General features: G+C 38.7%; 1 protein-coding gene across 2 annotated transcripts; it reads left to right on the top strand.

The window, feature by feature from the left end:
* The first annotated feature begins 7,102 nt into the window (after positions 1-7,102).
* On the top strand, positions 7,103-24,575 carry LRRC72 (leucine rich repeat containing 72). Of its 2 annotated transcripts, none has more exons than XM_015853748.3 (9): positions 7,103-7,226; positions 8,853-8,926; positions 12,283-12,352; positions 13,633-13,714; positions 15,103-15,216; positions 19,373-19,462; positions 21,402-21,566; positions 22,485-22,512; positions 24,147-24,575. In XM_015853748.3, the coding sequence occupies exons 1-9, from the start codon at positions 7,194-7,196 to the stop codon at positions 24,310-24,312; spliced, it is 822 nt and encodes a 273-aa protein (XP_015709234.2). In that variant the 5' UTR covers positions 7,103-7,193; the 3' UTR covers positions 24,313-24,575. The 2 variants fall into 2 exon arrangements, with proteins under 2 accessions (XP_015709234.2, XP_015709235.2); XM_015853749.3 differs by having other exon boundaries at positions 7,161-7,226; positions 21,405-21,566.
* The last annotated feature ends 366 nt before the right edge of the window (positions 24,576-24,941 follow it).

Genomic DNA, 24,941 nt, shown 5'->3' with positions numbered 1-24,941 from the left:
AAAATGGTCACAGAATGAAGTAGAATTATAAAATCATAGAATGGTCAGGAAAGAACCTTAAAGAATATCAAGTTCCAACCCAACTGCTGTGGGCAGGGTTGCCATCTACTAGATCAGGCTTCTCAGGGAAAGAGTGAAGTAAAGAGTTAGTGTGTTGAAATGAGCGACATATCCCAGTTTTGCTGATAACAACGCTGAGGCAGAGTATCTGTCCAAACGCTTCTCCACGAGGCCTCTCACACTTGTTCTGGTGGTCTTTATCCTCCAGAGAAGAATTCAGATGTCAAGTCAGGTTGAAGCTGGCTTTGAATGTGCTAGTTCATGCACATCATGCAGGCTCCTGAAACTATTCTGCCTAAGCCTGTGTGTGGACTGTTCTGCTTTCTTCTCGTAACACTGTGCAATACATATCAATTTATATTGCACACAATACTAGAAAAAACAAACAAACAAACAAAGATTTCTTGTTTCCCATACAATAGTCTATCCATTCAAGTTAATCACTAATTTCAAACGGAAAATAGCCTGAGTTAGTTCTGCACTGAACCCTCCCCCTGTCCTGGTTTCAGCACAGACAACATTAATACCACACTGATGTTTTGATTGCTGCTGAGTGATGGCTGTGTGCCCAGCACCCTTGGAGGCAGGCAGGCTGCTGTGTTGGGCCACATGCAGCCCATGGGCCACAGGTCAGACCCGCCTCCTCTAGCTGGTTCATATTTGCAAAGAAGTATGTCCAAATTCTATAACTTTGACAAAAAACTATCCATCCCTCTTTCTAGACTTTTGTTGACAACTATGGTAATATCTGGTTCTAAATGAGAGATATTTTTTAACAAGAATCTAACATTTCCAGCTTTGTTCATTTTTCTCATTAGTTAGAAATGTGTGTGATTTGTTGCTGTTGTTGTTTTTCTTAAAGCCATAGCACTGGACACAAGCAATTTCATGGAAATCTCAGTTGCCCTTTGGAAAAGCAGGAGATAATTCCTGTCACTCAGGGCAATTGAGCAAGTTCTGAGGACACAAAACTGTCAAGAAAAGAAAAGGGGAATAAAAGCATTATGTATATTTATTTTTTCAAATGGCCAGAGTGGAATAGGGAATTTTAACAAGAGCAAAGGCCAGATTCTGCACCAGGGAAGGGGCAACCCTGGCTGTACACATAGACTGGAGGATAAGACACTGGAGAGCAACCCTGCTGAAAGGGATTTGGAGGTTTTAATTGACAACAAGTTGCAAGTGAATCAACAGTGTGCCCAAGGAGCCAGGAAGGCCATGCATAAAGTATGGCAAGGCTAGCCAGTCAAGGGAAGGGATGGTCCCACTCTATCCTGAACTGGTGCAGCCTCACCTTGAGTGAGTACTGCGTGTAGTTTTGATTCACAGAACACAGCAATGATGCCATACACATTTATATGTTCAGTGATGCGACATATAGCAGCTACTAGTAGTTTTTCACTCAGTAGAGAAGTGGCTTTACTTTATATTTATTACTCCTTAGTGGTAAAGAATTGTTAATAGCTCCCAGCCAGATGGTGTTTATGGATCTGAAGAAACTTCATTGCTCTCCTGTTTTTCCCTGTAACAGATCTCTCAGTCTGTACAATTGCAGGAGCTACTGTATCACATTGGGAAACTGTGCTATGCTTATTCTGCCTTTCTACTTAATTCCATGCACAGTTCTTTGAGACAGTTTCCTGTATTTTAAAAATGATGAGCATTGGACTCTTAGCCTGTTCCTCACTATAAGCACTTTGTTTCTTCCCGAATTAATCTGACCATCAGTTCTTCAAGAAACAATGCCTTGCACCCAGTACTTCTTTAAATTTCCTATAAATGAATAAAAAACACCTACAAAACTAGGAAGCCATGATGTCCAGTTCCATTTGTTTCCTGACAAAGGTAATCTCTTACAGTGCACTAATGTCACTTACCATGGTATGTCTGGTGCAGATAACTGATAATCCAGACTGGGGATAATCTTGTGTTCAAACCTGTTCCACTCTTTGAGTGATGGAGCCCTGTGTACTTAAAGAAAAACTGAGATATAACAAACCTAGAAGCACTTAATGCATTCAAACTGGGTGGCTGAATTTCTGTATGTAGATTGCAAGCCTGCAATCAGCTTCCTCTGTGGTGTTATTCATAGGCTTAAAAACAGGATGCTTCTTTTTTGACTCCTTATTCCAAATTGTTCCTTTCAATCTGGTGATAAAGGCATGCAAGAGAAGAAAAGAATCTCTAAGGAGATGCTCAAAAAGTAAGTGCTACATGCTTTATTTGTTAGCCATGAGTAGCAGTAAATTTTCAATTGTGAAAAAAGGACAAAATTCACAGAGATCTGAAGGCAAAAGGAGAAGTGTCAAGAAAACAGCTGGTGAAAACTGACTGTGAAACCCTTTGTAAAGAAATATGGCAACTGGAACTTTTCAGTGTGTTTGAGTACAGAAAGATAAGCATTAAGTTAGTTGGTGTTAGTTTCTCTAGGAAGATTTCTCTTACCTTTTGGATTTGCCTTGGGTAGGATTTCAAAACCTAATACTCTGTAGCTCAGAACTGAATTGTCCCATATAAAGTAGGCAAGACAAAATAGTTTTTATTTCAGGCTAACTAATCTGAAGTCTAAAGACACAGCTCAGTTGGGTAAAATAAAACTAATTTTATTTGCAGCCAGAGCTTGGCAGTACGTGACAAAATTGGCTTAGACCTGATTGGATTATTATTAGAGTAATGTGAGTCACATCTTCTGCTTGTTGAGGCCTGTGCTTGCTTTATTAGCACTGCCATGACTGGCTGGTTTCTGATCGTTGAAATAAACTTATGAATCTATTGCCTTTTCCAAGACCAGGAGAGGGAGAAAACAGCAAGTGTAGGGACAGCAACCCCATTTGCTTTGTCAATAACAAGGATAATTTTGTTTGTTTGTTTGTTTTAATCTTATCTTAGAAGCAGACTGAGAGGTATATTCACCTCCCAGCCCACCTAAGATATGTCCTGTCTCACGGTGGAATTCATCATTGGCAGCAAGTTGAGCATCAGTCAGCAGTGTGCCCAGGCAGCCAAGAAGGCCACCTGTATCCTGTGGTGCATCATAGAAGGCGTAGCGAGGTGCCTGAGGAAAGGGATTGTAGCACCCTACTCTGCACTGGTACTCACCTTGAATACTGTGTGCAGTTTTGGGTAACACAGTACCAAAAGGACATATGTAAAATTATTAGAGTGTCCAAAAGAGGGCAACAAAGAAGGTAAAGGGTCTAGAGGGGAGGACATAAGAGGAGCAGCTGAAGTCCTTTGGTTTGTTCATCCCAGAGAAGAGGAGGCTGAGGAGAGACTTCATGGAAGCTACAGCTTCTCAAGAGAGAAGTGGAGGGGCAGCACTGATCTCTGATCTCTGGTGACAGCAACAGGATGTGAGGGAATGGCATGGAGCTGCAATGCAGAGAGTGAGGTTGGATATCAGGAAAAGTTTTCTCAACTGGGGGTGGTCAGGCACTGGAACAGGCTCCCCAAGGCAATGGTGGTGGTACCAAACTGCCAGAGTTCAAGAAGCATCTGTACAGTGCTCTCAGACATATGGCCTGATTTTTGGGTGGTCCTGTGCGGAGACAGGAGTTGGACTCAGTGATCCTTGTGGATCCCTTCCAACCTGAGATAGTCCATAATACCATGTTTCTGTTAACTTTTTAAACGTAGGGTCAAGCTCATAGTACTTACTGAAAAATATTTGCTCTCCCACAGTTCTGCTTCTGAACTTGTTAAGGTCAAAGAGATATCATCAGTGCAATCAGTAAGATTAATAGTGTCATTCAAATCACACAAATGCCTGAACACTTTAGTGTGGAGTATCTGAAACATCTGCACGGGGCTTGCAGCTACTGGGCTTGTGGGAGACCTGTGCTTTTCTGGAGCTATAGCTGGAATGCAGGTGGGATATCCTAGCAATCTTTCCTCAGGCTTCTTGGTTTCACTTGATAAACATTGATAAAATATTTCCGGTAACAAGAAGAAAAAAGGAAATGTGCATTAATCTACAATATACTGATTTTACTTCACACCTTTTCAAGTGACGTTTTTTTACAACCTCAAAAGCAATTTAATTGTATTAACCTGTGCATAGCATTGCTGTAACACAGACAATATAAAATGTGTCCCAATTACTAAATAGCAGATCACTTCCTTTTTTTTTTTTTTTTTTTTTAATGGATGTTCTGTTAATATGCAGAACTGCACAAACGTGGGATTGAAAGTAACTAGCAGGATCTGCTTTGACTGGGGAGCTGGATTATATGAACTCATGATCCCTTCCAACAAAAACGACTTGATTCTATAAAAAACAGATGCAATTTGTAAAACTATATTTTGTGAAAAAAGTACCTTTGATAATTACTATTTAATAGTAGAAGGCAATAAATGAAAGAACTGTGCAAGCACTGTAATATAATTATGTATGTTGTACTGATTTCATATTAAAAGTGGTGAGGGCAATCTTACTATTTTAGTCTTCAGTACTTATTTTTACGCTAAAATACATTGTAAAAAGGCAGCTTCATCAGGGAGATGGCTTAGTCCTTCATTTAATAAGAGTCTGAACGTGACCTGCTAGATGAACCTCATGAAGAATTAAACATGAAATATATGACAAGGTCATTCTAGTGACTACAGCCCATTAAAGCAAATGGTTTAGGTGGAAAAATAGGATGGCAGCACAGCTCCTTCTCTGGTGGAATAATTAAGCTCAAGCAAAGATTAGAAAGCACTTAGTTTTGTCAGAATCCTGATAACCCCAAAATTTGAGATTTAGACATATATACAACAGTGCTACTATTTCTGTTCACTTTATGTACAGAATAATAGCATTTTCTTTTTGTTGTACTGAGAAGGAAAAAAAGATGACTGATGAATTAGATAGCTGAAATAGAAAAACTATAGAAAATTATTAAGGTCGCTTCCAAAAAGCACGTTGTCTTTTCTTTATTTGGAGAATATCTTGTACACTATAGATGCCAGCAGAATTAAGTAAATACCGTGCACTGAGGAAGAAAATAAAAATACTCCCATAGTTCCTGTTGAAGTGACATTTTGGGACCATCTTTTGCAGGCTAATTAGGCTAAGCCTTGCTACATTTTGCAACATACACCACCTCCAAAACCACTGAGGTTACATAATACAGGTGCATATGCTGCCAGTCAAGGGTCTCAGTTGGAAATCAGACTCACTCTCAAAGGCTGGATTCAGAATACAGAGTTCTCCTCCCCACTCCTGAGCTCCAGAGCAGGGCTAACAGCTGATGGGCAGTGCTTGTTTGCAATGGCAGGAAGGAAGTGGTCTTGGAAACTGTCTGGGCTCTGGGAAGAACTCTTTTCCCTTCCCAGATCCTGGGATTAATGTCCTTTATCATTTAACGCTTTCTACCGCATCTTCCCCAGACAAGATGGAGAATTTGGGAAACTGGATTAGGGGACATCTAAGCCCATATGCAGGGTTGTAGCAGTGCGTAGAGAAATGGGTTTTGTTCTAAACCACGTTTAACCTGAACTTCATTATCCAAGGCAAACATGTTTCTGTAATGTGGTCTATACAGCAATGCAATGGCAATCCCCCTTAGCCATGGTGTGGGCTTGAATCACAGGCATACTCAAGTACCCAATAATGCCTCTGAGATACCTGAGGGAATACGCAGTGTAACTTTGTGGGTCAGATGAACTGTAGTACCTGCAGTTTGAGCGGTTCATAAAATGAACAATTTCCAGAGCTGGCCTACCACTTTTGCCAGTGAAAACAAGATGTGTGCTTCCCCTCTTTTCATGTTCTGTTACCATATCTATATGATCGCATTGTCTTGCTGTGACTGCACGCCTGTGTATAAGCAAATAAAGTATTTTTAGCATTAAAATGTAATGGGGACTTTCTGGCAAAATATATGTATTAAGTCAGTCATTACTGTGAATATCAAGAAGAGTAAGTTACCATTTATCCATTTTTGTGCACAGCCATGCAGGAATAAGATTAAATAGGTTATAGGTCATATGTTATGGAGAAGGACAACATGTAGGTAACAGAAAGTATGCTGATAGCTCAATCTGAATCCAAAAATATTCATTTTCCACCCAAATTTCTTTAAACTTAGAGGAGATTTTAGGTGTCAATAGGCAGAAGGAAAAGTAACAGGGGTTAAGTTTCAACAACTTCATACATTTGGGCATATTTAGTTTTATACATTTTGGTATCTAGACTAAGTATCAATCAATTACTAATAATGAGAAGCATCTCAACAGAACAAATGAAAACAAACCTCAACCAGTGGATGTCACACTGGAATGCAACAACATACCTTCTAGAGGTTCCCTGGCTCTTCATACTTAAACATGGTGTGACAAGCAAATTCAGATCTGACTACTTGATAAAACAGTTTTAATATTAAGGTTGACTTTTTCTTTAATAACCACCTCACCTTCCAAAATCCAAAGATTCCAATGCAACATAAGAGCTATGGATCTATGTACAAGTTTCTACATCTCCAGTGCATTTCCTCTTTTTTTGTTGTTAACACCCTAGGGATATTTTCAGGAGTTGAAATAAGTGATTAAAGACATTTCTGTTGCCAGTTTTCTACCTTTAAGATGTCAAGCCTTTCTTATTTGAGTTTTCCACTTTTAAAATCTAACTAGCTGAAATGGAAGCCACCCACACCATTTTTTTGCTATGAAAATGAGATATCTGCAATATAATACTTGCACTGCGGTTCCATTCCTCCATCACTCACACTCCATCCATGTCGTTTCAGCGGTCTGAACAAGCAAAGGCACGCACATAATTAACTCCACGAGGGACAGCTTATTCATAGCCTTGTGCACGCAGCTCTTGCTCTTTGTCTATCAGTTGCACGTAATTTACAATGGCTATTTCGGCTAATTTGAGTGCTCTGTGTAAGTTAAGTTCCAAATAAAGCTCCAAGTTTTCAAACCTCTTTATTGTGTAGATCAATCAAACGTTTTCCATTGTCCTACACGCGCATCGACACACACACGCACCCTGGAGAAAAAGCTTTTTCTATTCTTCAGCTTGTGCCGTACATAAAATGGTTTTAAAAATAACAACAAGACAACAATTGCTTGCACATGTGGATGTCATAAACATCGCTCCGGGCGCCCCTTCCCTCCCTCTGGTCGCCTAGGAACGCCACTCTAAAATGGCGGAGGCCGCCGAGGCTGCTGGCAGGCAGGTGAGCGGAGCTGCGGCGCTCCAGCCTCACAGCGGCGCCCACAGCGGCGGCGAACGGCATCGCTGCGGCCTCCCCCCCGCCAAGGCCCCTCGGAGCGTCCCATCCCCACAGCGCTCCCGTCTCGCTCCCCCGGCGGGCGGCGCCGGCCTCGCCCTCTCGCTCTGCTGGGTCGGCGATGCGGAGGGAGGAGGGGGGTTTAGCTGGGCGGCCCGCTGCGGGTGGCGGTGCGCTGCCGCCGGGCTGGGGGCTCCGATGGGACGGCGTGGCGAAGGGCCGGGGCTTGGCTGGGGGAGGAGATAGGGAGAGCTCAGCTAGTGGAGTGCTCCCCTTTGCACTCCCCAGCAACAGGCATTAGTGTTCCTGGGACTGATGTACAGCTGTCATCCTTCAGGCAGCTTTTCTTTGTAAGATTGTGTGGGCCGTTTGTCCAGCACTTTCCCTGCCCGACAGCTGCAATCAGGCTGCAGCCATATCGAGTTCTGGACACATGGCCATGTCCTGCCACCGGCTGTGCTGTCAGTGTATGCCGTAGGCCCTGCTGGATCCCCTGGGAAAGTACTGCAGGTTCCATGCTCTTGTGTTTGCATCCAAAGTTATCTTAAGTTCCAGAACATGCTGTATGGACTCATCATGCAGCTAGTGTGGGCTGCTCTAAGCATAACCATTAGTTCGTGGAAGCTGTTCTGTATTTGCAAAAATATTTTATAGAGTCATAGAAGCACAGAATGGCTCGAGTTGGAAGGACCTCAAAGCTCCAACCCCCTGCCATTGGCAGGGTTGCTGCTTACCAGATTGGCTGCCTAGGGCCCCATCCAACCTGGCCTTGAACTACTCCAGGAATGGGGCATCTACAGCTTCTCCAGACAGTCTGTGACAAGGCCTCATCACTCTCTCAGTAAAGAATTGCCTCCTGAAATTAAATCTCCCCTCTCTTGGTTTAATGCCATTCCCCCTTGTCCTGTCAATACTGGACCATGTAAAAGGCCACTCCCCCTTGTGATTATAAGTTCCTTTCAACTACTGAAAGGCTGCAAGAAGATCTCCCTGGAGCTTTCTCTTATCCAAACTAAACAAGCCCAACAATTTGAAGTTTTGTGTTGTAAGCGAAAATGATCTTAATGATGCTGGGCATAGTAAGTCATTTACTAACCCCATGTTGTTCCGTGGAGACATCTTGCTTTATTAACTGCTGTAGCTGAGATGCTTAATATTCATATTACTAGGATTGCCCTTATAGATTGTATTGCAATGTATTGCAAGTTAAGCTGTTCTCCTGGTGGTCAGCTGTGCAGTTTACCTGATATGAGCTAGAAGCCCCTTCTTTCAACAACCATCCTTTATCTATGAACTGTGATTCTCCAGGAAAAAGAAACAAGAAAATAAAATCAAAACAACAAAAAGCAACCCTATAGTGAGTGTAACATAATTGTTGGCATCTTTTTATCAGTTTAAAGTAGAAACTACTAATTTGATATCTCTGCTTTATATTTTGCTATAGTTTGCGAGGGGCCATGATTCATATGTTAACTTTGGCATGTGTATTAATTTAGAGTCTAAATATGTATGTGTTAGAACGTAATGACTTATGCAGGATCTTGTGCTGAAGAATGTACTGTGTACTGTCAGGCAGTAGAGAAGCAGCTGAAGATCTGCGGCTTTAAGAGGAACGTGGATGTGTCGGTGTTGTATCTGGCTGGACTGTAAGTAGATTGTTTCTCTGGCTTTTACTAGAAGTGGAGCACATAGTACATGGTAACCTTTCACAGTATTTTCTGTAACAGTCACTGAACATCATTTATATGTGAAATACCATCCTTACACCTAGACTGTGTGTGCTGTGCAATAAGAAATGGCAAAGAAACATAGGGATTCAGGGAGCAAAGCTGCTTGAGCTTTGAAGCAGTTAAATGCCTCCGCTGTAGGCACACAGTCCTTCTCTAGCAACCCAGCATTGCTCGAGGGTCTGTAAGTTCACAGAGTTTTGCATGAACTTCTTCCACAGGGAACAGAAACATGAAGCTTAATGTGCTGATCTCTACCTGTTCTAACTGGCTTGTAAGTCTGGGTCTAAAGAGCATCAAGACAGCAATTGAAAAAACACAGGACCTGCCCAGTCTGAGAACTGCCAAATGTCTGACCTCCCATAAGAAATTTGTTGTTGCAATAGCAAAACTCAATGGTAGCACCTTTGATATTACTTGCATCTCTGCTGTTAAGAACTGAAGGGAGGGCAGGGCAAAGTGAAGTGGGTACAAGAGCTGTTTGAGGCAGGCAGCACTGATCAGAGAACTGATCTCTGGGAGCTTTGTAAAGCAACTGAAGAGATGGGGTAGATGAGGAGAAGAAGCCATGCAAAGAGAAGGAAGGCAAAGCTTTTATGAACCTGTGGGTGATCTGGGTTGATAGAGCTGTAGGATGAACGTGCTGAGAGGCTACCAGAGAGAGATGGGTACATGACAGGACATACTTCAAAGTTTTTGAAAAGCATACTTTGAATTTCTGGCCAGGGCGCAATTCCAAATGTTGCATACCTGTCTGCAGCCTCACAACTCTGTCTAGAGTTTCTACTGTTGATATCATGTCTGAAGAATTAACACAGTGTAATAATTCAGGCACAAGGCTTTCAAGGTCTCTAAGTCCTATGAATGCAAAAAAACCCCTAAAAACAGAACAAAAACAAAACAAAACATCAACAAAAACAACAACAAACCAAAACAAACAAACAAAAAAAGCCCAGGTGTTAGGAGATTTGGAGATTATCTAGTTTGCTTTTGGTGGAAATTAGGTGGCCTTGAAAGTCTCAGGGTATCCGCTTAGCACATCTACTGATTTTACACCAAGAAGGAATTCAACACTGTGGAAAGAAAATATGAAACATCTGGTTACTGTTAAATTATTACAATGCTTATTTTAGAAAGCATAGAAAATCTTACTAAGTAAGGAAGATATTTACATACTGAGATGGTGTGTCCAGTCTTAATAAGCATATTTTCTGACGTTAAATATCTATATTCTCCCTGGCTTTGAAATGCTTCTTGCTGTGGAATAAAGAAAGAAGAAAAGAATAAAAAGAAGCGATCAGAAGGCAGATATAGAAGTGATCCGTCTTCCCATGAAACCATTTTGAGAAAGATGATGCAAGGTTGTTTCTTTGATGACTGGAGAGAACCAATTTTCTTTTATTCTATCCCAAATTATATAAACCTTGAACCTCAGCCAATCTCAGTATCAGAGCATGCTTTCTTAAGTGTTAATTTGACATAATTTTTTCTACTGACTAAAGTATTATGAAAGTATTAAAAAAAAAAAAAAAAAGTAGTAATTAAAGTCAATCAAATCTGAGGGAATCAAATTTTACTTTTAAACCACTACTGGCACGTGAAAAAGTTTACATTTGGTCACTAAAAGCTGTCATCCTAGGAAAACTGATTAACTTAGCAGTAGGTAGGATAAGAAAGCTGGAGGCCAGAAAGTATCAGTTTGTAAGAGACATGCGAAGTCTGGAAGGCGTACAGAAAGGGACATGCTTCTCTAAAATGTTAAAGGAATTAAGCTCTACCTGGGGCAAATTAAATGCCTTAATACTGAAAAGGAAAAAAAAAAAAAGGAGAGAAACAGATTAGGACTTGGAGATAGACAGCCTCATCTTGGCTGTTACAATGGAGTAAAGCCAATTAAAATGTAAACTTGTAGAATGGCAGTGACAGAATTCTATCAGGACATTTTGGCTATGCTATCTGAAACATAGTTTGGCAGTATACTGGTAAAAGCCTGCAGAAAATAAAAGAAAAAAGATAATAGCACTGGAAGAGCTCTGCATGTCCTGTCAGCTCTCATGCGCTTATCTTTACTACCTGCAGCATCGTATTTACTTGTGACAACAAAATGAACACTTATGTACATACTTGCAGGTTTCATTTTTAGGGATGATTTGAGGAGACCAAATAACCAGTTAAACAGAGTAGCTACTTGGGATAAGGTCATTTTCAGAAATACATGAATTAAAGTAAAGCATTTAAACTTTGTGGGGTTTGCCCCTGTTATTTTTTTATTTTTATTTTTTTCAAATGCAAGATAGAAAAAGTGTCCTTCTATCAAAGGGTTATTGGGGAAAAAACACAAAACATGTGGGAAGAGAGACTTGGCTTCACAGCTGGAACACAAGCAGAGCAGTTTAGGTTGATGGTGAGAGATTAATTCCTACCAGTCTGGCTAGTTCTTTCTGAAACACTGGCCTTGGTCGGGCAGAATGTTGAAAACTGACATGAAAATTTTATTCTATCAAGCCTGTAAAGGCCATCTACAATTATATGGCAGGAAGTCAAGAACATTTACTTATAGCAATGAAAAACTGCAACAATGAGTAAAAATTACTCAACATCTCACCCATATTCTCTCAGGTTTAGTGGGTGATTTGTTATTTAGAGCACACCAGCAAGCTCAGCTTCAAAGTGCAAGGTAAACATTTAAAGTGAAATCCCTACCAGCACATGGGAGAGAGACCCAACCTCAGTCAAGCTGTTCATTTAAAACAAGACTGCTAATAAGTATGAATGCTAAGTTTATACAAGAAAAATGTTGAGGAACGGCAAAAAAATTCAACATGCATTAATATGAAAAATAAGAAATTGACAGCAGTGTACTTGTTGTCTGCCTTCTCTTAGCATCTCTGGCACCATGGCCAAAGAATCTGTACTGCCCTTTCACAGAATTTTTCCTTTTATGTTTGCATCCCTCAGAATGCAAAAATCTTCCTTCTGTGTTTTCAGTAAAATTTCCATCAGCTGCAAAGTAGATGGGATGTTGTACTCACTGGAAAATATATGCTTTTATGGAAAAAGAAATCAGTGTATAACTGAGTTTGTTCCCATTTCTTTACCATTTGTCACTCTGTTATGCTTTCACATGTTCACAGTGCATATATTATCTCTTCCCTTTGTACTATCTTTCTGGTATGTTCTCTACAGAATTGTTGCTTGTTAGTACTTACATAATATTATTTACCAGAAATCAAACTGCTTATGAAATGATTAAGCACAACTTTTTCTTCCACTAGAGGACTAAGAAGTATTCCAAGTCTGTCACTGTTTCGTAAGTTGAGGTATTTATGGATTCACAACAATAAGGTAATGTAATAAGGCTGTAACATCATCTAATTTTGTTTGAATTAAGGGACTCTCTAACTTAAGAGTGTTTAGTATGACAATGTCCACATTAAATTCTGTGGTATGGTCCTAAGACAGTTCCACAGACCATGTGCTGTACCTGCTTCATCTGTGTAATTTAGATGATCATATTTCCTATATCCTGTATGAGTTCTAAGACAATGCTCTGCAAAAATATCCGGATGCTACAGTTTTCAGCCAAGTCTAAGCATGTTATAGTTTAGAGAAAATCAGCTACTTAGCAGTAGAATTGTGTGATTTGGAAATCTGCAAATATTTAGCCAACAATTATCAAGTGTCTTCACCTTGCTAAAAAGTGGGAATTTACAAAAGGCACTATTTTCTAACCTGCTTTAAAATACCCTACTATACAGTAATTTACACCACTTTCACAAAGGACGTGAATACTTAAAACACCAGAAGTGCTTGCTCAGGTAAATAAGTAGCTCTGTGAGGAGAGAAAATAATAAATCTACATTCCATGTAATTGGGGAGTATATTTGTATCTGCTGCCCCAGGCTAACATCAATTATGTAGCATCTTATGTCAACTTTGTTGAAAGACCTGTGGTTATCCAACTCAAAAAAAAAGCAGAAGTATGGATATGTGAAGAGGTTGAACTAAAACCACAGTATAAGGCTTCCTATTTTACTTCTAAAAGGCACTAAAGAGTAAGGAGAACTGGCCTGTTGACTATCAATTTGAGAAGGATGGAAAAATGCCATTCTGTATGACAGGCGTGTGTAAGTCCCACACTACACAAGGTACAATAATCACTGCGAAGAATGTGACTTAGTTTTCAGATTGCTTTTTTCGCTCAGCCATGTTTTTCTGAACCTTAAAGTAACTTTTAATTTCCAACAAGAAAACTTATTTTGTCTTTTCCTTCCAACTTTCAGAAAATACTTAGAGCAAAACACATTTAACTTAATGTTGGTGGTATAATTCAAGATCTAAAATCACTCCTGTACTAACAAATTATATTACAGAAATCAGAATAGCTTCAGGAATCAAATTCTATTTGTTGTTCTTGTGTTTAAGCTGTTAGCATAGGCAGCTGTGCACCATTAATGCTCTCAGATGTTTCAAGGGCCAGATTGGCCCCCCTTCCAGATATTAACCTTGCATCCATGTCAAGACTGGAAGATTAAAAACTTCCAATAAGACAGTTTTTAGAAGACAGGGTTCTCCAATGTTGAATTTAGACTGTTACATAACAGCTTTCTTGACTCTGATTTCAGATCCAAGATTTAAGTTTCTTGGAGAAAAACTACTGTTTGACTGAGCTCTATCTCAACAACAATGAACTCGCACATATATCAGGTATCAATCTTCCCTTTTCGGATTGCTGAGCTATCCTTTTTTTTTGTGTACTGGCATTCAAATTTATAACAGTGGATGGCAGCCAGTAACTTAATGGCTGAAAGCTCACATGTATACCTAAATGTTAATTATTTTCTTAGGGATTTGATTTGTTCCAGGATACTTGAGTGGCAATAAACTGAGAGTTCATATCAAGTTTATGCCAGTCTGAGGGTAATGAAATATCATATACTTTAATATCAGGCAGTTGTAAAACATTTGGATCCAGCATGACCATATCTTATATTCTAAATGAATATTCAAAGTTGTTTTGCCATCGGATGATTTGCAGTCTTCTTGATGACCAGGCATTGCAGAAGCTGAATCTTCTGGGAGCCATTCATATTTTCATGATGAAAAACTGATTGTAGCACTGACAGACTCAGCATGAAAATGAAAAAGAATTAATTAATAAGTTGTCTCATTTCTAATGTAGACATTAACATCCTTTGGTTTCTTCATTATGTAGTTACTCTTAGAAGTGTTTTGCAGAAAAACATTTTTATTGCAAAGATCCTTTTTATACTTCTATATCTTTATATGTTTCACATGCTCTTGTAGATTAATGTAGCTGAGCCCAAAGCATATTAATACATTTGTGGATTTTAGGTGTTTTGAATATTAATATTTTACTTTTATCAGTTCCAATAAAATATTAAGATGTGTAATTGAGTTGATTAGTTTCTGTGAGATCTTGTGGAAAAATGAATGTCTGAAAGATAAAAACATTCAGGCACAAGAGGCGTTACAGTAAACACCAACATCTGGTTTAACAAAGGGTGGGTGTCATTAGCAGAGAAATGTGGATGAGAAAAAAACTGTGTAGAAACTGGAAAATGAGCTGTTGAAACCAGCTGTGGTATGATGATGTGAACATGTAGTCGGGGTCAGCCACAACAGTGCATGCTTAATACATTAATAATAATCTGAAATAGAACTACTTTCTATAGGTGTAATCTATGTATTGCTTGTAAGGCAAAGGCAATGTTAGGTAAGGACAGAAGGAAGTGGAAGATTACTGGGATATAGGAGAAAGGAAGGGATGCAGGAAGGGATGAAGAAGGGAGATGATACAGATTTTTTGGGTCAAGACTGATTGAGAGAAATGGAAAGAACTAGGATAAAAATAAAAATGAGTTGCATTCAAACAGTGTGACCAGGAAGGCAACAGGGATATTAAAATCTCTGATAAGGTTTCTTGATTTTTCTCATGCAGAGTGCTATAAAAATGTAGGCCTCAGTATATAACGAGAATGTAAAATCCCAGTGTGCAACATAACAAAATAATTATGTAAATAAACACAATGAAGTGTGATGAGAATAATTAATTACTTTTCATTTCATTTCAGGTGCTCTGAAAAACTTGCGTTCATTACAGATTCTGTTGCTTCACAACAACCAGTTAAAAGAACTCGCTGAAACAGTGAAGGAATTAAAAGGATTAATAAGCTTGCGGACCCTGAGTAATACCTTATTTTTGTTTTGTAGAACAGTGAGCAGTAGTTTCTAAAAATATCTTACCAGGATATGTTGCTTATCTGTTTGTGTATCACTTGCCAGTAGCTTCTGAAGCTAATTGTCAGCTTCAACCAAATTTGACAGAAGAGACATGTGCAAGAGATATGAAAATTCCATAGAGACTACTGCTACTAAGGAAATAAATAGAGGAGTTTGAAAGTTAGCTGCTGGCTAACCAGGCTCCTGTGTAAGTAGCTTGGAGGCAATCAAAGCTATGTGCTACTCCCCCTTCCAAAGGGAAAATGGGAAAATGCTGATATTATAGAGGTGACAGGAGACAAGAAACTGGTGTCACTGTTCTTGAGAGTGCAAGGAAGGTTATAGGTTACAGAACACAAATTCCTGTCTTGTTAATCATATTCTTCGTACAACTTCCTGCATATTTCTGGGCAGATTCTATACATTTTTAGAGTCTGAGTGAACATATTCTGGTAAAATAGTATATATGTGTCACAATTTTGATATACTAGGTGGAAATGAAGTTTCAAATTGAGTTGTACAAGACAGTGCTGGCATCACTAAGATAGACTGCAAGAAAGTAGAACTGTGTGCTATTAAGCTGTTGAAAGTACGGGCAGTCTTTGTGGATGGCTCCTGAGAGAATGTTGTCATAGGTCATGCCAAACTCTCAGTACTTTGAGAACACAGGAAACAAGTTAATTGTCTTGCTATCACAATCACTGGAGGTGAACATCATCAAACCATATCTCCTTATGCATTCAAAAACTGACTGCCAGTACAATCTTAATTGAACTTGATGTTGGTCTGAAATTCACAAACAAACCAAGTGTTTAGGAAGACAACATGCTGGCAAAATTATTCTTTTCTTTCCTTTTTTTTTTTTTTTTTTTTTTTTTTTTTTCCATTATGTGCAAGACTGAGAAATGGCTCACGACGGAATGCAGTTGTTTGATGTGATTAGGCAAAGACTGGACAGACATCAAATGTATGAATAGCGCTGTCACTTGAGTTTAATGTTATAGCTCTACCAATTAGTATGCGGCTTCGAACAGCACAGGGAGTTTGTTGTGTTTGTTGCTGTTATCTGTGGGAAATAGAGAAATAGCAGATAGTTACAGTGCTGCTGAGTCATTATGAGTGACATTCATAAAGTCACTGTGAAAACTGAATGAATCTTAGACTGGCCACCATTATAGAAAAGCAGTTATTTAAAGTAACTTTTGGTTAAAAAAGTTCTTCAAAGATATGACAGTAGATCAGTAGAAGAAATGCAGTACTCTGCTTTATGGTCATTCCCTGTTCACCTGTTCAATGCCTCTATTTTAAAGAAATTTAATAAAAATGAGTTCCCAAATTACCAGGACTCTATTAGTTTAATAAAATTCCTCATCATATTTGAAGTAAAGGTCAGCAATAATTGAACAAAATGCATTTTAAAAGAGATGGATATCAAATTGTGTTACTATAGCATCTACTTGCCTGCTTGCAGTGTTCAGAACTGGGAAACGAGTGCAGCATTTCAGCTGTGTAACTTGGAAAAGGCCTGTGCCCATAATCCATCTCTACACAATTAAAAATGTTTTGGAAATGGAAAGGTTCTCCCTGCTGTGAGGCAGTTCTTGTTTGTTTGTTTTAATTTGATTTTCAAAAAGTCTAGCAAACTATCAATAGAATTTCTGGATGCATATAATAATGTTTTATTACAGTGTAGCTCCTGTGAACCCTTAAAACGAGGCAGACTGATACACATCTGTTGTTCAATTTGGAAACAACATTCAGCTACCAAAATGTTGCATTTCTTAAGGCTCTCCTGTGTTTCTTAGCCACTGAACTGCAATGGATTTGAAGCATAACACAGTTTTTCATCATGCATTTAGTGAAGACAGTCAACTTGTAAAGATTTACTGGATGGTTTGCTCACAACTGCAGGCTTTTGGGAGATGCAGAGGGTTTGTTTATAGGCTCACCTTGTTCTCACATCTCTTGGAATCCAAGATTTCTGTGTACTCTGCACGTTACCTCAACTGATTTATTGTCCACATCTGATAACATCTTTCTGCTTAAAAAACTCATTTTGTCTTTCACTGAGTTTCTGTCACAATAGTTCCCTTCTACCCCGTGTAGGGTAGGCATGCTCTTTTCCTACATTCTGAATTGGGAAAACAGACAAACCTGTGGAGGAAGAAAGCATTATCCTTAATTTGTAGTAGGAAAATTACATTACCTTGACTAGAAAGTAGATAGCAGAGCCAAAAAGTGATTCCAGATGTTTTGTAAAATAAGACCATCTTGATCTGTATAATGGCTGGATTTACTTTAAGATCAAGTAGCAGAAAAAATTGTATGCTATTAAAAATCAGTGCTGGTAATGAGGGACATGCTCCAAGCAGCATCTAAATCCAGAAGAACTTAGTATCAGCCCTTCTGTTTGTCTTGGAAAAATATCTCGAGTCATCATTCCATTCCTGTACTGCTCAAAACAACAAACTCACCTGCTTTTAGAGAAGTTTCTAAGAAGTTTTTCTCTGTGGAATACTACAGTGTATTTTCTTGACTCGAAAACGTGCTCATCAGACAAATACACGATATTATTTCTGATTAACGCTTCCTAGAAAAAAATGGCTATGTAGTCCAGGGCTCACTAAAAACATGGAACTTTCTTCTGCTGCCACCTGGTGGGCTGCTTACTACTCCTGAATATGATAGTTTTGTTGAGTTTATTACGTTAAAACATTTTCTGTTCTCTGAATACCTGAGCAGGAGTTTTCTGCATACGAGATCCCAATCACCCACTCCAGCCTTATTGAGCCTCTAAACAGTCAGGAGGTAGCACTGAGCACTGGGTGCTCTGTGGAATTCAGACGTAGCCTGGTGAACAAAAAATGAAATCCTGTGGTTCGCAAGCCACTGTAGAATATTTCTTCATCTTTTATTATCTCTGAAATATCAGAGCTCTTATTTGCCGTTCACCTTGCCCTCCCTGCCTGTTAAGATTGGGTAAACCAGGGGATTTTTTGCCCTAGAGGGAACATTGTCCACAGCCTCTTTCTAAACAGACCAGTGTAGCCCTTGGTAGAAGTTGTCAAAACTGTTAACTATTTTTTCACCTGCTTTGATCATAAGGTATCCTCCTGGTCATTTATTTATTTTCCTCCGTACTGTTGAAGAAAAATGGTATTTCTTTATGGAGAAAAATAGCTTTATCTTGTTTCTGATTTAGAAAACAAACTTTTTTTAGTCTGTTTTCTGATCTGGGAATGAGCCAATTTCCGCTTTAATCAACTTCAGCTGTCATTCACATGAACCAAACCACGTCCGGTGTGTAAGTTAGGTGGATGTTCCACATTTGCCAAAGCAGTAACAGAGGACTGATGCTTGTCTGTGTTGCAAAGGTTTGGTTATTCAGGGAATATGAACCTGAGCATAAGCATTTTAGACAAGTTGCTAATGGGCTTTGAGAGCTTAGGGCCTTATAACTTAATGAAGTGAGTGGCACTCCATTTCCAGGAGCACAGATCCTTATACACATTTTAATCTTCAAGTTTTTCAGTTTTCAAACTCATAATCCATAGGTAAATCAGAAAACTGAATAATTTTATTCTATATTGCATCTATGGGATAAAGCCTTTATATCAGCTCTGACAAAGCCTTAGGAGTCCTAAAGCTCATCTTTTTTTAATTTACTCTCTTCTGCTGCAAATTTTGTGCCTTATCATTAAGCCATCAGACCTATGAAAAAAAAAACCTGCTTCAATTTAAAGTAGGCATCACCAAAAATACATAAGGAAATCAAAGGCGAGTATTTAGCGGTTTTGTCTGTATATCTTAAAAAATACAAAAAAAAACCCAGCACCAACTTCAAAGGCTCTGAGTGCACAATGATGCCTTTCCTCAAATCTTGCCTGTGGTATTTTGCATGCTCTGCAATAAGCCAGTTCCTTGCAGTCTGTCTTCAGTTGAGTGATTTTGTGAGTATAAAAAAACAAGCTTTGTTTACCTAGTGTAAAAATAATTTGAAGTTAAGAATATTTTGTACAAAATCTTTGCCTACCGGTGCTCTTTTAATTTTCCTGTCTTGCTAAGTTTGTTATTTTTCTTTTGTAGTTTTGGTGATGCCATTGTTTTGTATGTATTTTGCAGACCTGTTTTACAACCCTCTGGCATATGAGGCAGACTACCGTCTCTATGTGATACACAGCCTGCCTTCAGTGCAGCTCCTGGACAGGATGCGTAAGGATTGATTTTTCTCTTTTCACAAATCATTGACTATTGCTTCTGATTTTAATGTTTGGAAAAATATGTGCATTATTCTTGTCCACTTTGTTACATACATTTGTTGATATAGCAAAAGATCTAACGAACTGATAACCATGTTTGAAAGGTTTGGCATAAACACTCTACTTCACCCAGCTCTGTTAATTTCTGTCTTTTTCTATTTAAATTGTGTATGGTTATCTTGTAGTTGGTTTATACATTGTTGGCTAAGAGATATAAGCCTGCATTTAGAAACATGTACCTCCACTTTGTGTGATATTCTCAGATATCTATGTGTTTCTGTGCATTTCAAGAATATATGCACATCCATGCTGACCAAGCTGTTAGACTGAAATCTTCATGAATCATCAGATCTTTCACAAATATATAGATATATATATATATAACAAATATAGAGATATGTATCAGTAAATATATTGAAGGCAAACCAATTTAATAAACAAGCCACAGTGGAGCCAGAAAATCAGCTTTGGTGATTGTATCTTTGATGTTTGGTGAGCTATATGATTCACAAGAGGATTGAACATTACTATGGAGTACTGAGAAAGGTATTGATTTGTACCTCATTTCTTCCTCATGGGAAAACAGTGAGGAGAAACAGGGTCATCTTGGAAAACCTGCTACAAGCCTGTGGGAGAAACAGTACAGGAACTGAGAAGGCAGCCTCAGGACGACTGTGTGGCTGCAGGTTATGCAGCCTTGTCATGAAGGAGAGATGGCAGATGGGCATGGTCTGTGTTGGAGGTTACTGAGCTGCTGGGTTGACCATGTGGCCATCTGCCAATGCCTGCACGTTCATTTCCTACACTGGAAAGTGAAACACCTTTCCTGCGTACCTCCAGCCTCTTCACTACTTGGTCTGGGGCACTTTCTTCAGACTATTTTATTAACAGTCACTTTTGGCTGTCTGACACTAAATCTACTGGGAAATACACATTGCCTTTACAGTTGTAGAAACAATTCCACAGAACTTCATGGACTCCTGTCTTCAGTACAGTTATACTGTGCTCAGCTCTAGAATAGGACTTGAAGCGTTAATTTCTATCAAGCTGTACCCTAGGCGTTCCATTTAGTGAGCTGTTTGTTTAATGTTACAAAGACTGTAATGTGAAATGAAATGTTTCCTCTTTCAGTCTCGAATGGAAAACGTTCCATCTGTGGAACATTCCTACAGCTTCGGCCTGGCTGGCTTCTTTATGCAGGACACGTGCTCACACTTTGTTACCTCCAGACATGGATGCGGCAGCTCCTTTCTAATGAGTCCCCCAGATACCACAACTTAGAAACTCTCCTGAATTTGGAATGTTTCTGCCAGAGAAAACCTACAGCTCTCTCCCTTTTCCCTATCTGAAGTTTTAGATTAGTATGCAGGTCATATCATTAGTTAAAATCCCTTAGTAAACTTACAATCTAAAACTCTTTCTTAAAAATATAAAGTTATTTTTGAAGTCAAGCACAAAACAAGAAAATGTGAAGCTTTTCTTTTTACTGCACTCCTTCAGTATCCTCCATAACTGAGCAATGGCAATTAAACTGACCTTGAAGTGGGATTTGTTCACACTGTTCATAAAGAAACATCCAAGTTTTCACTGACTTCTGCAGTAGATCTCATTTACATGGTAACGAAGAGCCTTAGCTGGTAGTTTCTTCGTTTAAAACTCCTGATCCTACTGCACCCATAATAAATACTTTTATTTCATTTGACAGGGCTACACCCCAAGAGGAGCTGTAGCAAGCATCACTCTGTGATCCTCTTCTGAATCTCTGTGAAATTATGCAGATTTACACCACTGTTGTTATAAAACTGCACAAAATAAAGTTTACGGGCAGGCAGTTAGTAGTACCAGACATTTTAGTTGATAGAGGAAATAATTTTTTATATCTCTTTTAACAGCAGTTACACAAAGAGAAAGGGAGTTGGCAATTCTTGTCTTTGACTATGAAAAGTCCTGTGCTGTGGAATCGATTGCTTTTGGAAAGAGAGTGGACTCATTGCCAAGCACTTCCATCAGGCACAGCAAGGGCAGTCGGCCAGCCAGGAGACTGATAGTGCCCTCAGGTATTCATAAGAGCAAAAGCAACCAGTTTGGGGTGATTTCAATTAAAGTTCTTTTCATTCATCCGATAAAAACTTGATGTCCTAAGTAGTAAAATATAAATGCATTGGGAACTCAACCAAACAGCTCCACAAAACCAAGGGCAGTGGTAGGAACAGCAAATGAATTAATCCTCTACTGTGTGCATTATGACAAATACATTCACAGAGTCACAAAATCATAAAGGTTAGAAAGGACCGCTACAATCATCTAGTCCAACGGTAGTTCTTGCTATACCCTGTAGTTAAATAAGCGTTTTAAGATAGCTGGACAAACAGCATCTTATTCTTTCAATATATATCATGTTGTTACTTTTAAATTTTATTTAATTAAGAGCTTTTCAGCACACCACAATGCTGTTTTGGTTATCGGCATCCTTGAGTTTTGATGCCCTCTAGTGCTTTTATATAATAATCTCTTGAAGAAAATATTTTCTTCTATGTTGTAAATTTTGCACCTTGCCTAGTTTTGAAAGCAGATTCCTTTTTATCCTTTCCAAGCTGAGAATATTTTCATGATGTCTGATAATAGCGCATAGAGTCATTTTATAGAGTCCTTAAAAACATTCACTGCTATGGGACAGCACGGTGGGTACCATAACCTCATGACTGCCCGTCATGTGGCAATCCAGAGCAAACACTGCATTTCCCTACAGTGTTCTCTGCTTTAGGAGGTACTTAAAACCACAAACCAGTGCATGGAAATGTTTTGTCTAGGGAAAATTAAACGTGAGTAACTGAATTAAAAAGATTTTGTACATATCAAATCTTCTGCTGGTTTTTAGTTCATTTGAACAAGTAATTTGTGTTTAGTATAGTAACCTTTAGCTCATCAAAATGCTGCATGCACATTAACGTCTTAATTTGAACTTTTTATTACAGGTCGGGAATTTGGAAATCACGCAAATAAGTAAGTGCTTCTCTGGGCTTTCTGGTGTTGGTTTTATGTGTGTTTTAATTCAGAAAAACAGTAAAAATAATTTCTTGACAGATGTTCTGGTGTTCTGTGTTTCACACAGTTAAAAAGTTGAAACTGTATCATTCTGATAAGGCAGCCAGTCCACTGCTCTTTTAATTCTGATATGGAAAGGTATTCCAGGTGTATAAAAATGCTGTTTATTTTATAAAAGTGATGTTTATTTTATAAGATCAAATAGCAGTAACTAGAAAAAGTGTGCTTGAAGCATTAGAGCATCAGAGTAGCTGTTTGGTATGGTGGCACAAACAGCTTTCTGTTTGCTGGCTGCTCAGAAGAATGTACTCTCTGGGAAACATTACTGAGTATAGAACAAAATGGTTTCAGTCTGTAGGTGATGTTAACTTTATTCTGTTAAAATTCCAACATCATAGAAGTGAATGGAAAAGCTTATTTCTGTGATGTCTGTGCCTGGATTGAGGTGGCATAAAGGTTGTATTTTAATGTGTGACATTTTTAGATGCTACCTTTATGTTTAAAATGGTAAGATATCAGACTTCTGAGTTTCACATATGAAAACAGTTGAAAGATTCATTAAAGGAAATAACAAAAGCCTATGTATGATGATTTCCTTTAAATATTTGATTTTACATGGTTATTCATTTTCAGTACAGCTCTTTTCAGTCAGCTTAATTTATGCTTATAAATGATTTTCCTGTTTTCATTGGAGCACATTTGATGATACAATGGATGTGCAGCTTCCACTCCATCTCATTTACGTAAACGCTTAGAGCTTGTGAGGTACCTGAGCATTTGACAGAGTGTGTTATACTCAGTGGAGTTGGTCATGTGGTTTATGTTAGTTTTCTTACATCCGTGTGTCACGACAGCTACACCCCTATGGAATAAGTTCTTATAAATTTATGTTTTAATACCATATCTGAGCTTAAAGTTTTGGTCGATTTGGAACTGATAATGCAAATCTGCTTCTTCTCTCTCACAAGTAGCAGGACAACATCAACTCTGATTTCTGGATTCAGTGCCCTGGATACTTGTATGGTTGCTATTTAAAAGACTGACACTGAAATAAAGTTTGCATTTGCATTAATGGGTAATAAATCAATATGAAATCATACAGTACACAGTTTTGTGACTTTCACTGGATATTTTTATGAACCAGAACCACAAAAGGGTACAGCAGTGCTTTAAACACATTGCAAATCATTTACTGCGTGATTCTTCATTAGAATTTTGAAATGCTGACTCTTTCAGGTTTTGTTTTGCTTTCTTAAATTCAGTAACAGAAGGAAGCCTTCCAAAAATTTAGTTTTCAAATCCTCAATTTTAAGTGACTTCTATACTTCGTCTCCGGTGGCGCAGTAGTAGGAATGCCGCATTGCAACATCGGAGGCCCGGGTTCGAATCCCCTGTGGCGCAAGTGGTAGAAGTGCCGCCCTGCTACACAGGAGGCTCGAATCCCGGGAGTTGGACTTGATGATCTCTAAGGTCCCTTCCAACCCGCATGAGACTGTGAGACTGTGAGACTACAGAAAGCACGCTTAGTCAAATAACTCCAAAGTATGTGGAAGACATTCTGATAATTTACATTTGTTTTGTTCTTTTTGCAGAGTTCCATTTGAGAACCCAGAAGATGCTGTTTTAGTACGGGCAATGACAAGATCCTTAGTGGAATTTTCCTCTGTTGACTGGAACAAAATACCCACCTGTCAAGAAAGACGGCTTAAGCACAAAGCAGAGGAATCTCCTAAGAAGCTGACAATCCAATTTAGATGACTTCATTCTTCCTTAAGGAAAACACCGCTCCTCTGTCTAAAGTGGATGTAAGCATCTTACATAAGTTATTATCTCTATAATGCAACTACACTAAAACGTGCATCTAATTAAATGATCTTCCAGCAGAAAAAAAAAGTAAAAAAAAAAAAAGTGTTAGTGGAACATTCCTTTTATCATCGAATATATAACATGTAGGGCCACAAAATTAAGCAGTCAAATGCACAACAGTGGTGATGTTATAATAAAAAATGTTTGAAATGCAATTCATACCATAGTATTTTTTTTATCACAAATTAAAACCAAAATAGAAGGTAGTTTTTAAGAAATGAAGGATACATTATTTCATTCTTTATAGTTTCTAACTGGATAATTAGACTTACAATGTTCACTACCAATAATGTATCTTCCCTCAAAATAAAGGTATGAGATAAATACCATTTTTATTTCTTAGAGGGGTTCCAATTTGGTAATCTGTGTGCTACATTAATGTGCTGGAAAAGTGGTTTTATTACACCACTGCACCGTGTCTCACTACCCATAGAAATATAAGGAAGAATGCTGCAGTGTGGTTCCTGTCTGTGGCTGCCTGTACTCTCCATGATGCATCACGTCTCAGCTTACCGGTGCTT

The sequence above is a fragment of the Coturnix japonica genome, chromosome 2 (assembly GCF_054131305.1).
Source record: "Coturnix japonica strain WE chromosome 2, WE-NBRP24, whole genome shotgun sequence".
Classification (NCBI taxonomy): Eukaryota; Metazoa; Chordata; class Aves; order Galliformes; family Phasianidae; genus Coturnix; species Coturnix japonica.
Note: the sequence above shows the minus strand (reverse complement) of the source record. Positions and strands in the feature narration are given on the sequence as shown.